General features: G+C 41.1%; 1 protein-coding gene across 1 annotated transcript; it reads right to left on the bottom strand.

The window, feature by feature from the left end:
- Positions 1–542: 542 nt before the first annotated feature.
- Positions 543–18,733, bottom strand: ccdc120b (coiled-coil domain containing 120b). Its single transcript, XM_063909878.1, has 11 exons — positions 18,647–18,733; positions 18,438–18,536; positions 10,870–10,969; positions 9,950–10,080; positions 9,005–9,106; positions 8,795–8,915; positions 7,656–7,715; positions 6,917–7,070; positions 6,115–6,216; positions 4,696–5,724; positions 543–3,620 (listed from the first exon to the last, which is right to left on the bottom strand). The coding sequence occupies exons 3-11, from the start codon at positions 10,916–10,918 to the stop codon at positions 3,524–3,526; spliced, it is 1,845 nt and encodes a 614-aa protein (XP_063765948.1). The 5' UTR covers positions 10,919–10,969; positions 18,438–18,536; positions 18,647–18,733; the 3' UTR covers positions 543–3,523.
- Positions 18,734–19,864: the final 1,131 nt, after the last annotated feature.

Below are 19,864 nucleotides of genomic sequence, written 5' to 3'. Positions count from 1 at the left end.
TCTACATTTGGAAAAAAACAAAAAAAAACCCTCCTCTGATTAACTTATGCCTGGCACAGATACTGAAAGCTGGATTTTCAAGTGTATTCACTAAATCTTTCCATTTTATTCTCATTATATTCTCAATATTCCCCCTTTTTACTTGATCTATTTTCTATATTGTTGATATTTTCTTGACATCTTCTCTTTATTCTTTGTGTTCTCAATATTTCCCCTTTATTCTTTACATTTTTTCGTCATTTATTCTTGATATATCCTTTATTTTGATTATATCTCGAGGCCCTCAGTCCTACGGTAACATTCTTCCATACAAGGACACACTCTCCCTGTTTTGTTGAACATGTCATTATGGGAATCTTAAATCATTATCATTTTTACGAGATCATTAAGTTTGATGACATTACACATAGTTCATTGTTTTCAGGTGTATTTCAAATGCCAAGACCCCCTAACTTTCAGGACCTTGCCACTGTCTATATGTGTAACAATAAACATGTCTGACTCATGGAGTGATGATTTCAACATGACACTTTATTTAGTAGAATGAAGCACAATCTCATACATACAGCATTGGGCCGGCCTATTTTGTCTTATTTCACAGGCCTGGGTATAAAGTAGGGAAAGAGAAAACAGCTGCATTTAAATATCTAAATAAAAAATAAAGAAGAATCAAATATTAACACATCACACTGCTGAATGAAGTGGTTTTAACACACATTACCAATTCCCGCACTGATAAGGAAGAGCTACAGTAGGTATAGCTACAAAATGTTATAGGCTCATAAATATAATATAGTTTGAATAAATTTGCTTCAGAGCTAAATTTATTTTATTGATTTGCAACTTACAGAGTATATGAAAAATACATTTATGACCCCCCAGTGCACAGCAGTTTGGTCTTTAATTTCAGGTTTGAACCAGCTGGAAGAAGCTCTATGAAGATGGATACTGAACATGGCCAAGAAACCGGGAAACATTCAGCGGTGTGCTACAGCTTAGATTAAAAAACAACATCACGTATGACAAAGAATTACATTCAAATGAGTTCCAATATGGCCAAAGATCGAGTACATTAAATGGAGGTAAAAAATGTTTTGTCTAGACCAGGGGTCGGCAACCTTTACTATCAGAACAGCCATTTTGCCCCTTTGTCACCAAAAATGGTTGGCCGAACAAATTTGATACACAGCTTTATACATATTTATACTATATAATAAAAACTAGTTTGTTGCACCTGTGAACTTATCGATTGACAGTAAAGAAAGATGTTGAAAATCTATTGCTATTTTTTCCTGTTACTTTAGTTGAACAGCAACAACTAAAGTCTATGTTCAGGATCTGTCTTTCAAGGTTACATTTTTTGTGGTTTGCTAATTTCTCACTTTACATCAACCATAAAGTTAGTGTTGGCTGTACAAGCAAAAAAAAAAATCTATTTTATTTATTTATCCATTGTTAGTTTCCCAAGGCCGGGGTCTAAAATTTAGGATAGGCCACCTCCAGGGAAAGGCACCAATACATAGATGTAGAAAGATGTGACACATCTATTAGCTGACAGAATATTAATATTATTTCAGTGTCACAGCATCAACTCAAACTCCAAGATAAAAAGTGTTCCTTTTAGAAAAGTGTCCACTGTGCCACAAAAAGAAAATAGCTGTTATTTATTCTCAAAGCTACAAGGAGCTACTGCAGAGGGTTCCCCATGCCTGGTCTAGACTAAAGACATATTCTTTCAGTTTCCTTGAGGATTTCATAGAATGTTTTGATCTTTCTGAAGATTTTACTGCATAATTAGATAACAAACATATTTTATGATGCATTACTACGATTTAAAAACATGAAACGTTATTTTTTTTAAGTCTAAGCACATGAAATGAGCTGAAATCATTACAGATACAAAAAGAAATCAACCAGCATGACTTCTTATGAACACATTTACTGGTATGAGACCCGCTCACACCGTCATTCAAACTGCAGCCCTATTCTGTACTTTTTTTACAAACCAATTAAATAGTGCTCACTTGGAGAAAGGGGGTATTTCGGGGGAGATTTTCTGATTATATACTTATCATGTGGTTAGTTTAAAAATGATTATTGTTGTTAATACCGGAATAAACATCAGCTTGAAACTCATCAGTACAATCCACGCTATATACAGACTAACACTCAGATAGACCTTCAGTAGATGTTGACACTTATTAACTCCCCCAATTAAAAAACGCTGTCTCATTTGGTGACAATTTTCTAAGGAATTAAGGCTTAAGATGTTCATAAAGTGCTCCATATGACACTCAAATCCTCCATAACTAAACCCAGGGGGAAACTGGTTTGATTACACTATTGTCATACAGCCATGTGCTACTGCCTTCCAGTAGCTTTAACAACAGCCCTCAGGGTCGTCCTAAAACTGGTCTAATTGTTCTGTCAGCACAGAGAAAGCTACATTTTATGGCCGAATCTATAAAACAAAAAAGATCACGATATAAATGACATCATTCCAAAAAACCCTAATTTGGTGACATCCTAAACTGCTTTCAGTTTTTTTCGGCTTACACTAAGCTCACAAAAGCTTATCGCTCACATTTTGAGATCATCAGAAAGCACTTTAAAGTTTTCTAACCAAGGTTTTTAAAACATTCAGGCACTCCCGTCTGCTACACACACACACTTGAGTTCATGGCCCCTTTCTTTTATCAAACGTGGAAAATACAAATGGCTGGGAAATTAAACGGCAGATGATCGACTGAAGCATGTTGTTTTTTTATATAGTTCTACAAACACACATTCACTGGCATGAGTTAATACTTTTTTTTAAATGATGGTGAGCTCATCTTTGTATATCACAAGATTAATGAGCAATAAATTACCTCTTTAATATAGCTGTTCTTTATATCCCAGAAGATACAAAATAGTAATTTAGAGTTGTATATATTCTGTAAAAAAGTATATCTCAGGTGTTTTTAGGGTTATTAGGATTTTAAGGTTGTGTTTGACCAGAAATATTGATGTATTAAGTACAGCATGACCATATTGTTATTAGATGTGTTGACTCCAGTGCACGTTCACATGAAGTCCATATAGGATCAGTTATAACACGGGGAACTAGCCAAGGCTTTTTCACACTGTACAGCTACAGTTTATCACGTATTCCAGTCACTTTCTGCTGAGGTTGCCGTGTTTTACTCCGCTGTTGAGGTCACATTGTATCGACTTGTCTGTGTGGGCGAATGTCTGTGTGAGGCTACAGTGTTTCTGCTTGAGTTTGTAGAGAGTGTGTGTGTGTGTGTGTGTATGTGTGTGTGTGTGTGTGTGTGTGTGTGTGTGTGTGTGTGTGTGTGTGTGGTGTGTGTGTGTGTGTGTGTGTGTGTGTGTGTGTGTGTGTGTGTGTGTGTGTGTGTGTGTGTGTGTGTGTGTGTGTGTGTGTGTGTGTGTGTGTGTGTGTGTGTGTGTGTGTGTGTGTGTGTGTGTGTGTGTGTGTGTGTGTGTGTGTGTGTGTTGTGTGTGTGTGTGTTCTGCTGCTTCAGACTAGGGTGCCTGGGTCTGCACTGGGTTCCTTTGGGGTCGCCTCTTGCATTTGTGGATGAGGAGTCTCCTGATACAGAGAGAACTCCATCGACCTGTATGGGAGGAAACACAAATCAATAAAACACACTCCACAAGAGGCAGGAAGTGGGGGTTAAAACTACCATGACAATACATCATGAGAAAAAAAAACGAGACATGGTCAGTAGCTTTGAGAGCGATGTCCTATAAAGTGCATTGAATCCCTGGAAAAAGAAAGTGGCACTTTTCCCAAAGGAAATATTCTGCTCATTGTGCGAGAGAAACCCCCTCTGGAGGGAACTCAGGGATTTTAGATTAGACTTGGATTAGTGTTGTGAGTTTTTGAACAGATGTTTTGATGCCGTTTTACTTTTGTTGAAAGGGGCCCCCTTTGCGTTACTTCATCAAGACTTGTTTTCTGTTCTTTGATTCATGCATAGCAGTGGAGTCAAGCGGGAAAAAAACAACGTCAAGAATTCAACAGTGTGAGCCTCTGATATACATATTGTCATTTTGTAGGTAAAGTATTTCTCTCAGGCAATTCAAGGAAGCCTTTGAAGCGTTACTGTTGTTTGATTAGGAGACATTCCGCTGCCTGGATGTTGGCATCAGCACAGCAGCAGATTATGCTGACCATGCAAAACACAAAGACAAACAAAAATAAAACAAAGCACGGCTGTAAAGGTCACGGGATGATAGATGGGGTAGAATCACCATCCTCTGCTGGGGACTTGCTGCCAGCTTCATGTGAGAAAGATATCTAAGCCAATCTCAGTGTGAAATACCGACTGCGTGTACTTGCAGACGTGCATGCTGGTATTTATTGTGGACTGAACGTTTTCTTACAAACATATAATGCTGCTTGTTATTGTTTGAATATCTTTTGTTGCTTTTGAATGAAGGAAGTTTTTGTTGATCGTTTTTTACATGCCTCCTTGATCGTTAAATAAATATGATGTGATGCAACGCTACAACGATCTCTGCATTTGTGTGGAAACAAATTGAGCCGAGTAAGAACGGTAAGAAACCACAACCCGGACAAAGGACAGTGGCTTTTTATTTTAGAAACTGACCAAAATGCCCTGACACCCCTTGTATTTTCTCTCCCCGATAGACATGCAAATTCAGGAGAGAAACATAAACACTGACCTCCCATGCAGCGGGTGGCCATGGAAGCTGGCTGACTGGGGCATCTGAGAGCGAGGGGGGTTGGCTGCTTCACCCTGGACTGACTGCTGGTGCACCAGCGGGTGGGGGTGTGAGAGACGAGAGATCCCCGCCTCGTTGCCCTTCGAGGCGGCGGGAGGATAGCCGAGGGCGTTCCTCAAGTACCAGTCCCTCAGTCCTTCCAGAGCCAGGGCTTTATGCAAGCTCCGGGTTGAGTCTTCTGGAGTCGGGAGGGAGAACTGAGGGGGTCTGCGGCTGAACGAGGGGCCCGACAGTTCCGTCTGGTAGGGGTGCAGGTTGGGGATGGAGGACGTGGTGTTTCCGGTGGCGGGGAGAGGAGCGTCGTACGCTGACAGCAGGATGGCGTCCTGGGGGTGTTGCTGCAAAGGAATAAAGGGTCCACAAGATTTGGTCCTGGTGACTTTGACCCTGCGCAGCTCGGCTTGGGACCCCCGGAGCACCATAGGGCTGAAAGGAGGCGCGGCGCTGGGGAGGTTCACCTGGGAGTGGGAAAATCCGTTGGCGTGGGGAGGCACCGCTGCGGTTGAGGAGCGAGGGGAGGGTATGTCCTGCCAGATCCGGCCTGTGGACTGGTACAGGTGGTGCTGCATCCTCTGCTGCTTCCCCCAGATGTAGTCCATCAGGAGCTCGTTGTACCCTCCGCCTGCCGCTCGGTCGCCCATCGACAGACGCATTTTGGCCTGCTCCACGTTGCCGTCAGCGTGTCTCTCGGGGCTGCCCAGGTGGATGTGTCGCAGCTTGCCATCGGTCAGTGTCTCTGAGCTCTTGTAGGGCCCTCCTCGGGGTGGCATCCCGTTCCTGGGGGCCGGGTCGTCGGGGAGGCTTGATCTATCCAGCAGGGCCTCGGAGCTGTTGCTGCGCCGGGCCCGGGAGCTGTACGGGCAGCCGCGGCGGTCCGAAGAGGAGCCCTCCTGAGCCAGGGGAATCATGTAGGGAACGTCCAGGCTGCCAGACCACTGCTTCAACCCGTTACCGGCCGACCCATCGGACCTGAAGCAGAAAACAACGGCTGATATTAGGAAAAACTTCAATCTCAGAGAGTATCCAAGTCTTTTTCTCAGGCTTTGACTTTAATCTTAATAGTACTGAGTTTTTCCCACAATCCAACGCTTTGTTTTTAATGGCCTTGAAACACCGTGAGAAAAAGTGAGTGAAAGTAAATGTATTCAAAACCCTGCATTTCACACAAAATCAATTAGGCAGCGACATAGTTTGTATGCTCAACCACCAAACGATAAGCCCTCGCTGCTAGCTAATATGACACTAATCTCTGTAACAACCTTGACTCTGTGTCTGAATTTAACTAAGTCATTAAGCTGTTTCTGAGCAAACAGAGATCTCAGCGGGGGGGAGGAGTAGCTGCGACCTGCGGCAGGTTACCTGACGTGAACGCTGATGGGGGCGGTGCGAGCTAACAGAGGTGTAGCTGGAACACTTCTGCCTTCAATGTTGGACGCACTTCTCGGCAAAGAATGAGTCGGGCTGTGGGAAGAGACACAAGAGGAAGTGGATGTTTTTTAATATTCATCACCAATTTATGGTAATGATCACATTTACATGCACAGGCTCCTGAGCGATGGAGCAGACGAGGCAAATGCATTTACTTTATTTAACTCGGGGGACTAAGTTAAAAATATCAGCAGACAGTCCAAACAATTATTCTTAGTAGCTCACATCAATGCTTATTTTACTTTTACACAGAAAGAAAACAAGTAATTAAAAGAATCTGCATTTTTGAAACACACATTTTAAAGATGACATATGTTCATTTTCAGGTTCATATTTGTATTTTGTTTCTATGTCTCCATGCTTTAATGTTCAAAAAGCTCTTTATTTTTCTCATACTGCCTGTGCTGCAGCACCTCTTTTCACCCTCTGTCTGAAACCAGAGCCCAGTCTGCTCTGGTTGGTTTGCTGTCCGGCTCTGTTGTGATTTGTCTATATTTGTTTTCATTCTGCTTTGGGACAAACAAACTAAATCAAAGTGTTGGCTCTTTTAAAAATGGCTATTTATACTTTAATTATGTTTCTCGATGTAATCCAAGAGGTCAGGATGTGGTGAAATGCATCTTTGGAGGAAAACTAATTATATATATTTTCGAAATGTGCTCTCCTCAGGTTCACTGAGAAACATGAAGCAGACTGCACAGCTGGCAGCGTGGGGTCCCTTTGAGAGATGTACCTGACGGAGCTGGTGACAGAGTTGCGGCGTGTCCTCATCTCGTAGTAAATCTCGACTGGTGACAGCTTCCTGCTGATCCTGTGGTCGGGGCTCCCCACTGTGAGCCGGGGCTGAGACAGAGAGCGCTGGTCCGCTACAACGCTGGGAGAAGACTCTTTAGGGAGAGGAGAAACAAAGACATTATCACTGATGCACAAGCAGAGCTATTTTAACTGAATTGTGACTGAAAGATCCTTCTTAGTACACTCTGCCACCAACACCATCGCCTATTTTCAATGTTGATTATTTATTTTTAATACAACTGACTGTAATGCTCTGATGTTATATCTTAATGGACCACACGCCAGCACAAGAACAAACCACTTAGCACTTTTATTGTGACAGCTAGTTTACCACTCACTTTCAGATGCATTGTTTTGTGTATTGGGTATGAATTATACGTAGTGCTGTGCATGGGGAGTGTAGTTTTGCTGGTGCGAAAGACACATTTCCATTTTATGTAAATGTAATGGACAATAAAGTAATCTGAATCTGAATTATTTGGTGTCTTAGCACCAGAAGTGAAAATGAGGCCCCCCACTAAGTGTGAGTGATGTATTTTGAATGTGAAAAAGGCTGCAAATACACTGAGCTAATTCTGCTGCCTGCCAACTCCTGCATGAGTTAAGCTGATCATGAATGAAGATACAGTACAGTATCCACCAGAGATAGTCTGACAGTGTGTGTTCAGTGGACTCACCGTTGTCATGGGATGTTGAGTCTGACATGGAGCTTGTACTCTCTGACATGACAGTGTCCTCTGAAAGACAACAAACCGTTCACAGAGGATGCAGCAGGAAGTCTTTGCTCAACATTAATGCAAGTTTTCTGAAGAGGATCAGGGCCACATGCGACATTTCTTATTGAGATCTGACCAAAAGTTTGTTTGCATTTTGACTTTTTTTCTGAAAGCTGTGAGATTTAAGTCATAATTCTAAAAAGACTCCGTATTCACAGAAAAAACGTTTGGCCTTAATCCTCCTCTGTACACTTTACAAAAGCGTAAAATATAATTGACAATAAAGCTTTGTTCACTATTGAGAGATATGTACTTGATTGTTTTTCAGAATCAGGCAGGTTTATTTCCAAGTAGGTCAACTCATACGGGGAATTTGACTTGGTGTTATGGTGCATACAGAGACATACACATAAAGATAAAACAAAAATAGGGACTGTGATAAAAAACTATTATAAAATAACTATAATAACATCAAAAATATAGCAATGTTTACATTGAAATATGGGTGTACCCGTAGAAATTAAATTAAAATTGGAATGAAATATGTGCATTTTTTTAGGGGAGACACTACAGGTACATTTAGAAACACTAAATAAAACACAAATAAAAAATACACATCACCATGAAACTACCCCAGTTGATTTCTTGCATCAAGAAATGTGTTTTCCGCTAAACGTTTTCTGTAGTGTTATGTTAAATAATTGCGAATGAGGCCTTCTTTAATGTAATGGGACGGCTGTGGCCCAGAAGCTAGGAATCGTTGTCCTCCAATCGCAAGGTCGACGGTTCGATACCCAACCCCCTGCAGTCAACATGCCGATGTGTCCTTGGGAAAGACACTTAGACACAAATTGCTCCTGATGTCATGGCCGGTGGTGTGTGATGTAGCGTTTCCTCTGCCACTGTATGAAAGTATATGGATGGGTGAATGCTGACTCGGATATTAAAAAACACTTTGAGGAGTTACAAAGCCCGGAAAAGTGCTATTTACCATAATAACTTCTTTAGGAGAGATCTGAATGCTTTCTTTATGACTACTCGGAAAGAAGAAGCTTTGAAAAACAATTGGATATATGGTTGTGGTTTGAGGTTCTTTGTACCTGTGTGACAGCCCCGGTGAACCGTCCTCTTGCTGTTTGGGATATTTCTTTCGGACTCCGAGTGTCTGTACAGAGCCCCGGTGAAGATGGCCTTCATCTGCTTTCTCTGGGCAGCCTCATCCTGCCGAAAGTTGGCCATGTTAGACCACGAGTACACACAGAGGTACAGCTGCTGCGTAAACACTATTGATATTCAAGGTGTTGACTTACCTCTGCCTTGGTGTTGGGCGGCAGGCCAGCTCTGCGTTGCACCACTGGGGGTTTCTCTCCCGTTTCCAGGGGGAAAGCAAGTGAAAGCTTCCCAGTCAGCTCCTGCAGAGACACATTCATTAGCCCCAAGAAACTAGAATCCATCTTCTCACCGGCCAGGGAGCTCCAAAGTGTTACATAAAATGACACCACTTAACAGATTACTTTAAGTCTCAATAAAAACTGCCCCTTAAATGGTGGACTGCACTGAAATAGAAAGCCATAAATATTGTTTCCATCAGGATTTACCACTAAAGCAGTAACAGAATAATTGTGCAGATGAGAAGGGCTTTAAACTTCTAAAAAATATCGACGCTGAAAACAGAAAAGACTAGTTGTGAATCACGGAATAGAGACTGCACGGACACTATACATCCAGTGACTACACATACTTTATATGCATCAGGCAGATTCTTCTTCTTAAGGAGGGGTTGACAATTTCTCAGTAGCAATCAGGCAAATATCAATATGCAACCAATTTGACACGATTAAGACAAACTGGTTGCCAGGAAAATCTTACGTCAATCTGAAAAACCCTAAACTTTTTCTCAAAATATAACCCCATTGTTTACCTACAACGGCCCCCTCATACACGTTGTGAGCATCAACGTTTAAAGGTTTTGAAACGTATGGAGTAAGAATAATGTACATGTTTTTAAAATAGATTTACCACTTTAATCTCCAATATAGAGTTCAATTTGTTTTGTAAAATTAAGTTAAGTGACTTTAAAACCCACAGCTTTTTCCTCAAAATATAACCCTCCTTTTACCAACAATGGTCCTAAAAAGGCTGCATGCCATGATAAATCACAACATGAACAGGTGTAGATTACTCAAACACTTGATATGAAGTAAGAATAGCCTGAGCCACGTTATCTCTCAAAAAGTGAAGTGAGAGCTACTCACAGCTTCCTGCAGACACACATGTTTGAGCTCTCCCACTCTGGAGTTGAGCAGAGCCTCCAGGGCCTGCTTCCTCTCCTGCAGCGCTGCAACCCGCTCCGCCTGCAGCTTGCTGTCCTGGCAGCCTTGAACATCTACACAACGCAACACATGTAATGCATCGTCAAGAGGATCTGAATTCAAGTTTAATCTTTTATTACATTTTCAACAAATCCCAGGGGAAAAGACCTAAGGGAACAATGAATTACACCTCACTAACAAGTATTGTTTGTGTGTCCAAATCCTGATAGATCATATTCCTCTGTCCATTGTTGTCTGTGTTGTTCTTTTATAACCTTTTTCAGGAAAACTCCAATAAGTTTAGAAAGAGGATCCTTCACACACCATTTGTTAGACAATTTGTAGGAAACAAAAGGCTGAGGATTAAAAGGAACAGACAGGGCAGGGACGGGTTTTTTTAACGCTTACCTAACTAACTAACTAACGTTGCAGTTTGTTTCTTCTCATGGGATTTGTTGACCAATAGAAAATGACAGACTTCTCATTTAAAAAAGGTAAGCTAGACATTTTAGACCAAATCACCTGAATTGAGATTAAATGTCAAACTAAGACATTTAACAATATTAAATATTTAGTCTTCAATTAAAAATGCAGTGTCTGAAAATGGCTGCTTTTCTTTTTTCTCACAGTATGATGTGCGCTCACAGTTCCTCAGTGCTGTGATAAAATAATCTGACAGCTGTGTCATGAACAAAAGGCCTTCACACATGCAGCTGTTGTTTCAGCTGGTGGTTTCCTAGAGAAACACACTTTTGTTTTCCTTCTGTTGGACTGTGAGAAAAAAAAACAACACACCAGCCATTCCAGGCTTGTCCAGACACGAAATAGTGTCCTAACGCTGTTAGCGCGTCGTTAGTACTCACCAGGAGCCCCCAAACCCATGGATGTGATCAGATGACCTTTGACCTCCATGTGATGTAATTCTGGGGACTTTACAACTCTCGCTCCCAGTCACGCCCTCACCTGAGGGAAGAAAGCAAAAGAGACTTAGCTGCTGCTGAGATGCATCAACAAAATCTGATAAACTTTGGATATTTTTCTTTCTCTAATCCTGCAGTACCAGCCATGTGTTTTCTCGAGGTCTAATGGTTGCATTTTTAGCAAGTCAGCAGTAGATAAGCTTAGGTGTCAGGTTCCATCAGGGGGAGCTACTGCACCTCTGTTCAGGTATTTAAAGCTGCAGCCTTGAGAAGTAAAAAAAAAAATATATATATATACATACATACACATCACCAATAAAGCCTAAAAGTTAAACATTTTTTGAAAATAGAGATAACAAGCAGGATTACAATGGTATTTCTAAAGATATATTATTGTTATTAACGCCTGAATTTACCTTTTGGTTTTAATTTAGGCTACTTTCAAACCTCTTGAACAGAATTATCACAAGGGAATTTTGTATTAGCCCTTAATTAATGTATTAAGCTAAAGGAGCATTTGTAAACTATACTATTCTATAGGCCTATACTGTAGTTTGAAATACATTTGTGATTGTGATACCTTGGTTGGTCTATTTTTCAAAGGTTTACACGTACGTGCACTCATGTAAAACCCATATTACTGATATTTCTTTTTACTTTTCTTTATTTGCATTGCATTTGATAAGAGTGTCAACCAAAAGTGACAGAATCAGGTTACTTTTATATTGTAATTATTAGATTAATTTACATTTTTTAACATGTACCTAGTCATTGTGAAGGAAACCCTTTTTAAAGTAACCCTCCCATCTCTGAAGCAAAACAAATCCCAGATTTTCCATTACATAAAGCCATATTAATAATGTGCATTCAACTGGTTTTGATACAAGATATGGAAAATATAAAAAGTTTGGATGATAACCTCTTTGCCCCTTAGGGCTTTCTGAAAGTAAGTAACTCTAAAATTAGCTTTCAGTTTCAATTAGCCACCAATTCATTTGCAAAGAGAAGGAAGCGAGACAGGGTAAGAAACATTAATAATGTATGGCCAGAAACAGAGACGGAGAAACCTAAACCCTGAGTGTTTTATGTTTCAATAGCTAGTGGTACAAAAGACAAAAAGAGACAGACCCAGAGGAATACAGCCAGGAGCAAAGTGATGGAATAAATAAAAGAGGAAGCGAGGAGGAGTAAATGCAATGTTCTGCAGAGTTTTCCTCTTTCCAGCCGCCATGAATATCAAGGTTTACCGGAAATTCACTTTACATGGGATTGCGTTTCATATGTTTTATAGCTTTTTACATATCAGATCATCAGGTATAGTGCCAAGAAAAACAAACTGTTGCTTAACATTGACCCTCTAAAAAAACAAGACAAGAAATGGTGCCTTCAATTAATTGAAGCAAGTGAGCAATTAATCATGTACACTGTTCCCCACATAGCCGAGTTTCATTACAAACAAAACCTCTTCCCTAATTCCCAAAAGAGACTCGACATCCAAAAATAGAGATTGCGTTTTCTGCCAAAAGCCTCTCACTCAACGCTGCTCACAAATCGCTGCCATACACAAGCATCTTGCCAGTCGAGTAAATCATAAAACGTCTCCATTCAACCCCTTAGATTTCTAAAAGGAAGGCCTCGAGGGCTTAATCATGATTTACCCGTCCAAAGACTGCTTCTGCCAGCATCCCATCTTTCTAAAGGAAACATTTATCTATCAGCTACTCGGAGCAGCTGCCTCAAAGCTCTGAACACAATCGACCAGATTTCTTTTGCTTTTTGGGGGCATTTAAGACACAGTGTTCTGCTTTCCTCACTCAAACAACACAAGGCTCACTTTGTCTGAAGACATACTTGAAATACTTGTGAGTTTGTGTTGGCTCCTGTCCTGGATCTGAACCAGTAACTGCTGTTTGCTCCTGTACGTGTGAAAGCCCAGCATGCTTGACCTCCCATCGACAGACAAGTATGAGCCTTTCACAGAAACCAGCGGCAGAGTTACGACCGACTGCTCGGACAAAAGCTCATCACATGAACCCAGTTAAACAAAGCTGAGCCTGGGATAATCAGGTTTTAAGTTGATCTAATAAACTGAGAAGGACTTTTCACCTGGGAATGTACGAAGCAGTGTCATGTCTGTTCTCTGTTGAGCAGCAAGGCTGAGCGGTAAACCTCCAGAGAGAAGCAGCCGGGAGAAGACAGACAGAGACATTTGGTATTCATCGCAATGGTCGCCTGGCAGCTGGAGCCAAAAGGCTGCCGTGCCTCGAAGGAATGGCTTTGTCCAGCAACATAAACATTTGCTTGGATGCTTGGTGTTGTCCTTTTCACTCACTAAAAATGTGCCTTTTATCACTTTCACTTCTAACATCCTTAGTCTTCAGTGCTCTTGGTTAAACGTTGTTTTAACTTTGCTGCTCCAACTGACACAGCTATTTGAAGAAAGAAATAACACATTCTTCATCTTACAAATCAAAAGTTTCATTCATTAGCAATAAAACAAGACTTATTTGACTTCAGGGGGATTGCTGCTGCAACGCTACTTACAGTGGTAGCTACATTAGCCCCTACTAGCTACTGTAAGAGCTAGTGAAGTAAATAAAGTTATAAATAAGTCAACTGGCTGAGACATGTCAGTTACTCAGCAGTAATTAACTTGCTAAAGTTTGCTAACATTAGTTACCATTGGCTCCTGTAGTAGCTACTGCTAGTGTTGGCAAATGTTAGCAAGTAAATACATACTGTTGTTTAAATTAACTTCACTGACTGAAGGAATTACTTCTCTATCGGACAACACACACAGTTGTGGCATCTTAACAAATGTCTTATTCCACATTGTTATCCCACATCAACTTTCAAGAACAGCAGCCATTGTAATGACATCCAGCAAATCCAGTCTAATGTACATCTCAACCTTTCATCAATTGAAGTATGTAAAGTAATGTGAAACACCACAAAAAAACACCTTCGGAAGAGTTTTATGTTCTCAGCATGAATGTTTCTTTTGTTCAAATGTAGAAACCCCCACCAACAGCCTATAACTAACTGATGTTATTCCCCCTGTAACTAAGTCCCATTTGCCAGTAACTTGACTTTTTGATTTAGAGCCACTCTACAGTGGCTCCATCGGTTTTATCTCCCTTAGCCCTAATCAACCTCTTAAAATGGTATCAAGAACATGGGACCCCAGGAATAAAGGGATGACCCCATTATGATAATTGGATTGCCAAGTCGAAAGAGGATTGTCAGAAGGGAAATACATAGAAAAAAATGTGAAATGGCACTAGAATATGAGCCAACAAAGAGCAGAAGCACAGCAGTAGTGAGTGCTCAGCAGCATATACACATAGAGGGCCTCCAGAGTTACCACAAACTCAAGTATTGCTTGAGGTAAAGGACGAATCAATCAAGTTCAACAGGTCGGGCCTCCAAACATGACTGAGTCTAACAAATGAAACACCTGAGATCATCAGTGGTCTCTCTGGCTGAAGTCAAGCGTTAAACAGCTTGAACATCTGGCGTACAGATGTGCACGAGGTACAGGTACAACAACACGAGACAGCATCACATTCCTGAGAGAAGCCTGCGGGAGAGATGGCGGGACAAAGAAGAACGAGATAAACAGAGAGTTGCAGAGAGCAGCATCAAAGGAGGGGATCAGGAGATATGAGTAAGAGAGAAATGAACGTGATCATCAAACACATGTTGACTTAACATGTGGGGGGTGGGCAATGGATGGGGGTGTAGATAGCACTGTGGGAACCGTGTTGATTAAAACATGAGCTGTGCAGTGAGAGGGAGCTGTTCAGCGCGCATCACACGAATGCAAATCAGCGGCGAGTTTAATATTCAAGTCCGGCGGGCTGAACACTGGAGCCTGGAAGGTAGGTCCAATCTTACCGTGTCCACACAACGAACTGCGGCGCCGGCACTTCATACATATTAGATCACCAGATTCACAGTGAAGCTAAATTCCTACAGGCAACAGTTTTATATCCAGTTTTCTCATCCCCTTGATAAACACAATGCCTCGCAGCTCTTAAAGAGATTCACTCTCTTTGCTGTCAGCTTTTATCTGGCCCAGGAGTCCCGGGAACAGGCTGCTGTTGTCAACAGTGTTTATGTAACAGATGTATTCACGACTTACAGTACAGCTTGTCTTAATGTGTAACTTCTGCAACAATCTGCGTATCTGTTGCAGGTGGCAGGGGATGCACAATGTGTTTGTTAGTTTCTTTCAACAGGCGGTGTGGAGCAGCTGAGAAGTATAAGAGCAGCTGAAATATCACCTCCACCCTCTGCAGACAGGTGAGGCCGGCAGCCCTCATGTTGACTGTTGGTGTTGACACAGCTGCTACTGTTATGAACTTACACACGGTCAGGAGGGTTTACCACACTGTTTTGTGAGGAGGCACAACTAGGTCAATAGTGTTTCATACTGGGATGCTTTAAATGATCTAAAGTATTGCTAGGTTGGTTCTAGGACAACAATTCACACAAAAAGTATGGAGGGGGGGGGGAAAGTATTTTATGTGAGAACCTAGATATTGCTATAGACAGTAATCCTAAATACCGAGTCAAAGTTGTGACTTGTATTTTGTGTGATTTGCTTTAAAAGAGATTACTTGAAATAACGCTTTTCTGAGATAATGTAAACACACTTTGTTGACATACTTCAAGAGGCCATATGTTTAATTACGTTTTATATGCATGTAAATGGTCTGAAAGGCTAAAATCCCAACGTTTCTCTCCCACACACTCCCCCATCCATTGGAATGTTTACTTCTGTAACATAGTGACCTCACTAGGTAATACGTGTACTCCTATTGGCTAGCACTCCAACAGATTGTACACAATAGGCCAAGGGGCGGGACATCTCTAAGCGGTTGACCAATCACAAGTAAAGGCACAAAAAACTAAATTGAAGATGAGCACAATATTATGTCCTCTTTCACTAAGATGTTTATGTATTTTTATATTTGTAGATTTTACGCTATTAATTAACGCACACCGTACTTGAGTAGATCCTTAAAACAGCGTCACTATGTAGTGAATCCAAAAAAATCGATCACATTTTGACCTCAAGAATCAATGTTAAAAAAATGTTCAATCAAATTGAATCAAGAGAATCCAAAGAATTCACTCTCCTTTTCTGAGGAGTCAAAACAAGGCCTGTAGTGATGCAGACTGTAGCTTTGAAATATCAAACGTTGCCACAAAATGCCTTCAAATGGCAGCCATTCAACAATCCTGAACCTCCCTCTGTTCATTTGTGAGAGAGCAGTAATGTGACCTTTATCTGAACGCCTCTCGACGCCATTCAAAGTCCACGCCATTCAAAGTCCAAGGATGTTATAAACGGCCATTGGTCACTTGTAATGATGATGAGGAGGAATTGAAATGTCGACATCTAAATGTTTTAACGTAGTGGGAATAAAAGGGGAGATTCAGGTTTCTGTATGATAACGAGATCCTTCGGATTCAGACGTACAGCGGATTGCGTGCAGAGGATTTACTGAACTACCTCCACCTGAGTAACCCCAACCAAATATCTGTGCAGGGCTTATGGAAGGTCAGGTCACCGCGCCCCCTGTCCCCCTACACTAATATCATCTCCTCTGGTGCTCTCTATATCCATGAAATACTGATTTATAACACGCTTATCGGCACACAGCAGGACAGTTTAGCCCTGGACGGACCAATCGCGTGGCTCTCCGTTTCTCCTCCCCGGCCTTGACGCTCACCTTTGTACGTTTGACACAGCTACCTATACAGCTGGTAGAAACAAAGCAATCCCGGTGATTGCTATCCACCTGGATCCTGCTTAGTTGAGGGGGGGTGGAGTAATAAAGAAAGGAATGCGGCTCTAACGTCCGAGGGGATTATTCCTATGCTTTTTTCCCTTTGCTCTGTAACACCTGGGGGGATTTCCGTATGTATTCCTAAGTTGTTTTTATGTTTCCTCTGAAGCTGTAATCCGCCTTGTTTGGTTTTGGACGGAGTTCAGAGCTGCTTATGATGTGCAGCCACAGCCATGCGCTTACATTGAACACTAGACATGCATAACAGCTTGATCTGATTCTTTTTTCCTCTTTATGACTGGAGAAATGTGGGTGAATTCTCTCGCTTATTCGTGGCACTACTGCTCTGGTGTATTTTCAGCTCTTGATAAGGTCTGGGATTTGATTCCCTGAGCTCACACACTCAGACGTGTTTTCACTTTGAATCCAAGCAAATGCACGGGTAAGAGTTTTTCCAAAAAAGGTTCTAGATCTAGATCACAGGGGTAAGAGTGTGACTTTACACACACCCCCACTTAAACCTGCATGCTTGTCAGTCAACTGCTAGTGAACCAGATGCTCAAATCATGTCAGTCCATGTCTTAAAGGCATCATAAACATTGCAGTGTCACCTTGGTGTAATGGCAAAAGGATCGTGTTTGCACCAAACTGGGTCAATTTCATGGTGTTTGATCGAATTGTAGCATCAGGAAAACCACGGGAGTGTTTTAAAAAAGGAGAGTAGAGTGCCATGCTACCAATTTGTAGATAACAGCTAACAGCGTGGAGAGAAAACAAACACCAACATGTGTCAAGAAACACCGAGCATGAATGGTCCTCCTGCTTCCTCTGCAATAAAACACCCGAACCAAACCTCTTTGTTAATTGGCCTAATGGTCCAAGAACCCCAAAATAGGAACGATCAGCACTTTGGATATTAGTTGGCAGCAAAATGGAATATCCTCATCAGAAAAACAGAGAGGTGTTTCCCATGTCTTACATCGAGAGGCAAACTAGCTGAGAATCACCCTGAAGGCACTGAATGACCCACACAACACATACTGATGAGTTTTGTTTTTTCCCCACATCCAGACAGACATGCTTGTTCAGGAATCTGTTATAATAATAGGGCTGCTGCATGAGTATTCATAAATGAAATCAATAAGGCCCAGCAGGCAGCAGCACACAGTCTATTTTCACCCCATAATAACAATGCAGTAAACAGAGAGAAGTTGTGTATTCCCAAGAAGCATGACACATATATTTAAAGCTGCTCATTTGAATACAGACGCTGTTGCATTTCCTGCCTTTTTTTTAATGATACACACACAGCACATTCCACCGTTTTCCAGGCGCTGGAATAATAAGCCTACAGCACATATATTGGATTCCGTTTGATACATCCCTCTTTTAATTTACAGGCGTAACGTTTCATTGGAAGCATGTGCAGCCCACATTAAGCCCGGCTTCCGAGGCTGCAGACATCTGCATAGTGGTTGCACACGGCAGAAGCACCGGCTGCGAATGAAACACTAATTAATGGAGAAATTAACAGATCGCAGGTGTGTCGATGACACCTAATGACACGATTACAAACACGTTTTCTTACGTTAAGGTAATGTATCATGTGGCATATATAAAATAGCGTCTTGTATGTATGCCATGCTATTTTCTAATAGAGAATATAAAGGCTATTCATTAATACGCCCCGTTAGGATGAGAAGGACATCTTACCAGAGAGCATGACCGATGCCTTCGGAGGTCTCCATGGTCCTCTGTAGCAAAACCAAGCCGAGAAAAATCATGCCTGCATCAAACCACAGGATAGAAATCCTCCCCCAGAAGAGATTAATGTTTTCATTAATTAAACGTGCAGGGATACAGGGGAAAAAAGCCCCTCGTTCATGGTGCCTTCGTATCCCAATTGTAATTCAGCAGCAGACCTGCTCGGGAGAAGAAAGGCTTCCCTGCTGCACCGGATGAAAACCCTCCGTGTTACACCGCCGACTGAACGCTGTCACACGGACGCCCCTCCCAGATGCTCCTGCCTCAGTGTGCGCCACTTAATCCTGTCAGACTCTGTTGTGATCCAGTTGTTGCATAGTGGAGCGCAATGATCCTGAATAGTAATAAATAAATCAAACAGAGTGGATTGACATGTGAGGTGCTCAACTGGTTCCTCTATATGCACTATTCTGTTAAGTGCTTTAAAATAACACATGTGTACATATTTAATAATCTTCTTATCTTATTGTGGAATACATTTCAAATGTACGTTTAGGACCAACTTATGGTTACACATTTAAATGATTGAGTTGTCCCTATTATTTTATTTGGTATTTTTTAAGTCCTATTATTTGAAAACATATGTTGTTTTATATTATATAGCAAATGTTTCCATACACAATAACGCTGAACAGTGATAGAAGAAAAACGTTCTTCATCCAATTACTCTGTGACTACTTTTTAAAACAGTTATAATAAAATCAGTGAATTTGGTATTTTTATTTCTTATATGTATACATTTTGAATGTGATATCAACATTTTTTAGATAAAAAGCACATTTGGTTACTGAATACTAAAAATAAATTAGGCTGACGTGTTTGTGCAATTATTTTGTAAATAAAAAAACACCTACATTATTTTCAGTAAAGGACATTCTCATCGAGTTAACAAATATATGCATAATTTAAGCACCTTTCATTTGTTTTCCCCTTATTTCATTTGGTAATTAAAAACATATATTACAGTAAATTAATAGGTATTGGTTAAGTGAAGCTCAAGCCTTTAAAAAAATACATTTCTGGATTTAAATATGAATTGTACATGTCTTGCTGATCATCGCATCACTTTTAATTTCACTGTTGTGCTTTGGCAACATGGTTTTTTATTTGTCAAGCCCAATATAGGTTATTTAAATCACATAGTGTTTAATATAATGACAGCGTTTTGTGGTTCAAGCCACAGAGAATACAGTCAAACAAACCATTTTGAAAGGGAGCCTTTCCTTTTGTTTAAAAGAACAATGGTGCATAGTTAGTGTTAATGCTACACGAGAAACTGCAGCACATTACCCAGAATAGTTTGAGGGCTTTAGAGATGCTTCACTTCAGACACACATTGATGGACCTCAGATCGAAGTCTCTTATGCAATATAAAA

This window comes from Eleginops maclovinus, chromosome 20 (genome assembly GCF_036324505.1).
Source record: "Eleginops maclovinus isolate JMC-PN-2008 ecotype Puerto Natales chromosome 20, JC_Emac_rtc_rv5, whole genome shotgun sequence".
In the NCBI taxonomy this organism is placed as follows: Eukaryota; Metazoa; Chordata; class Actinopteri; order Perciformes; family Eleginopidae; genus Eleginops; species Eleginops maclovinus.
This window is presented reverse-complemented; position numbering and strand designations above follow the sequence as displayed.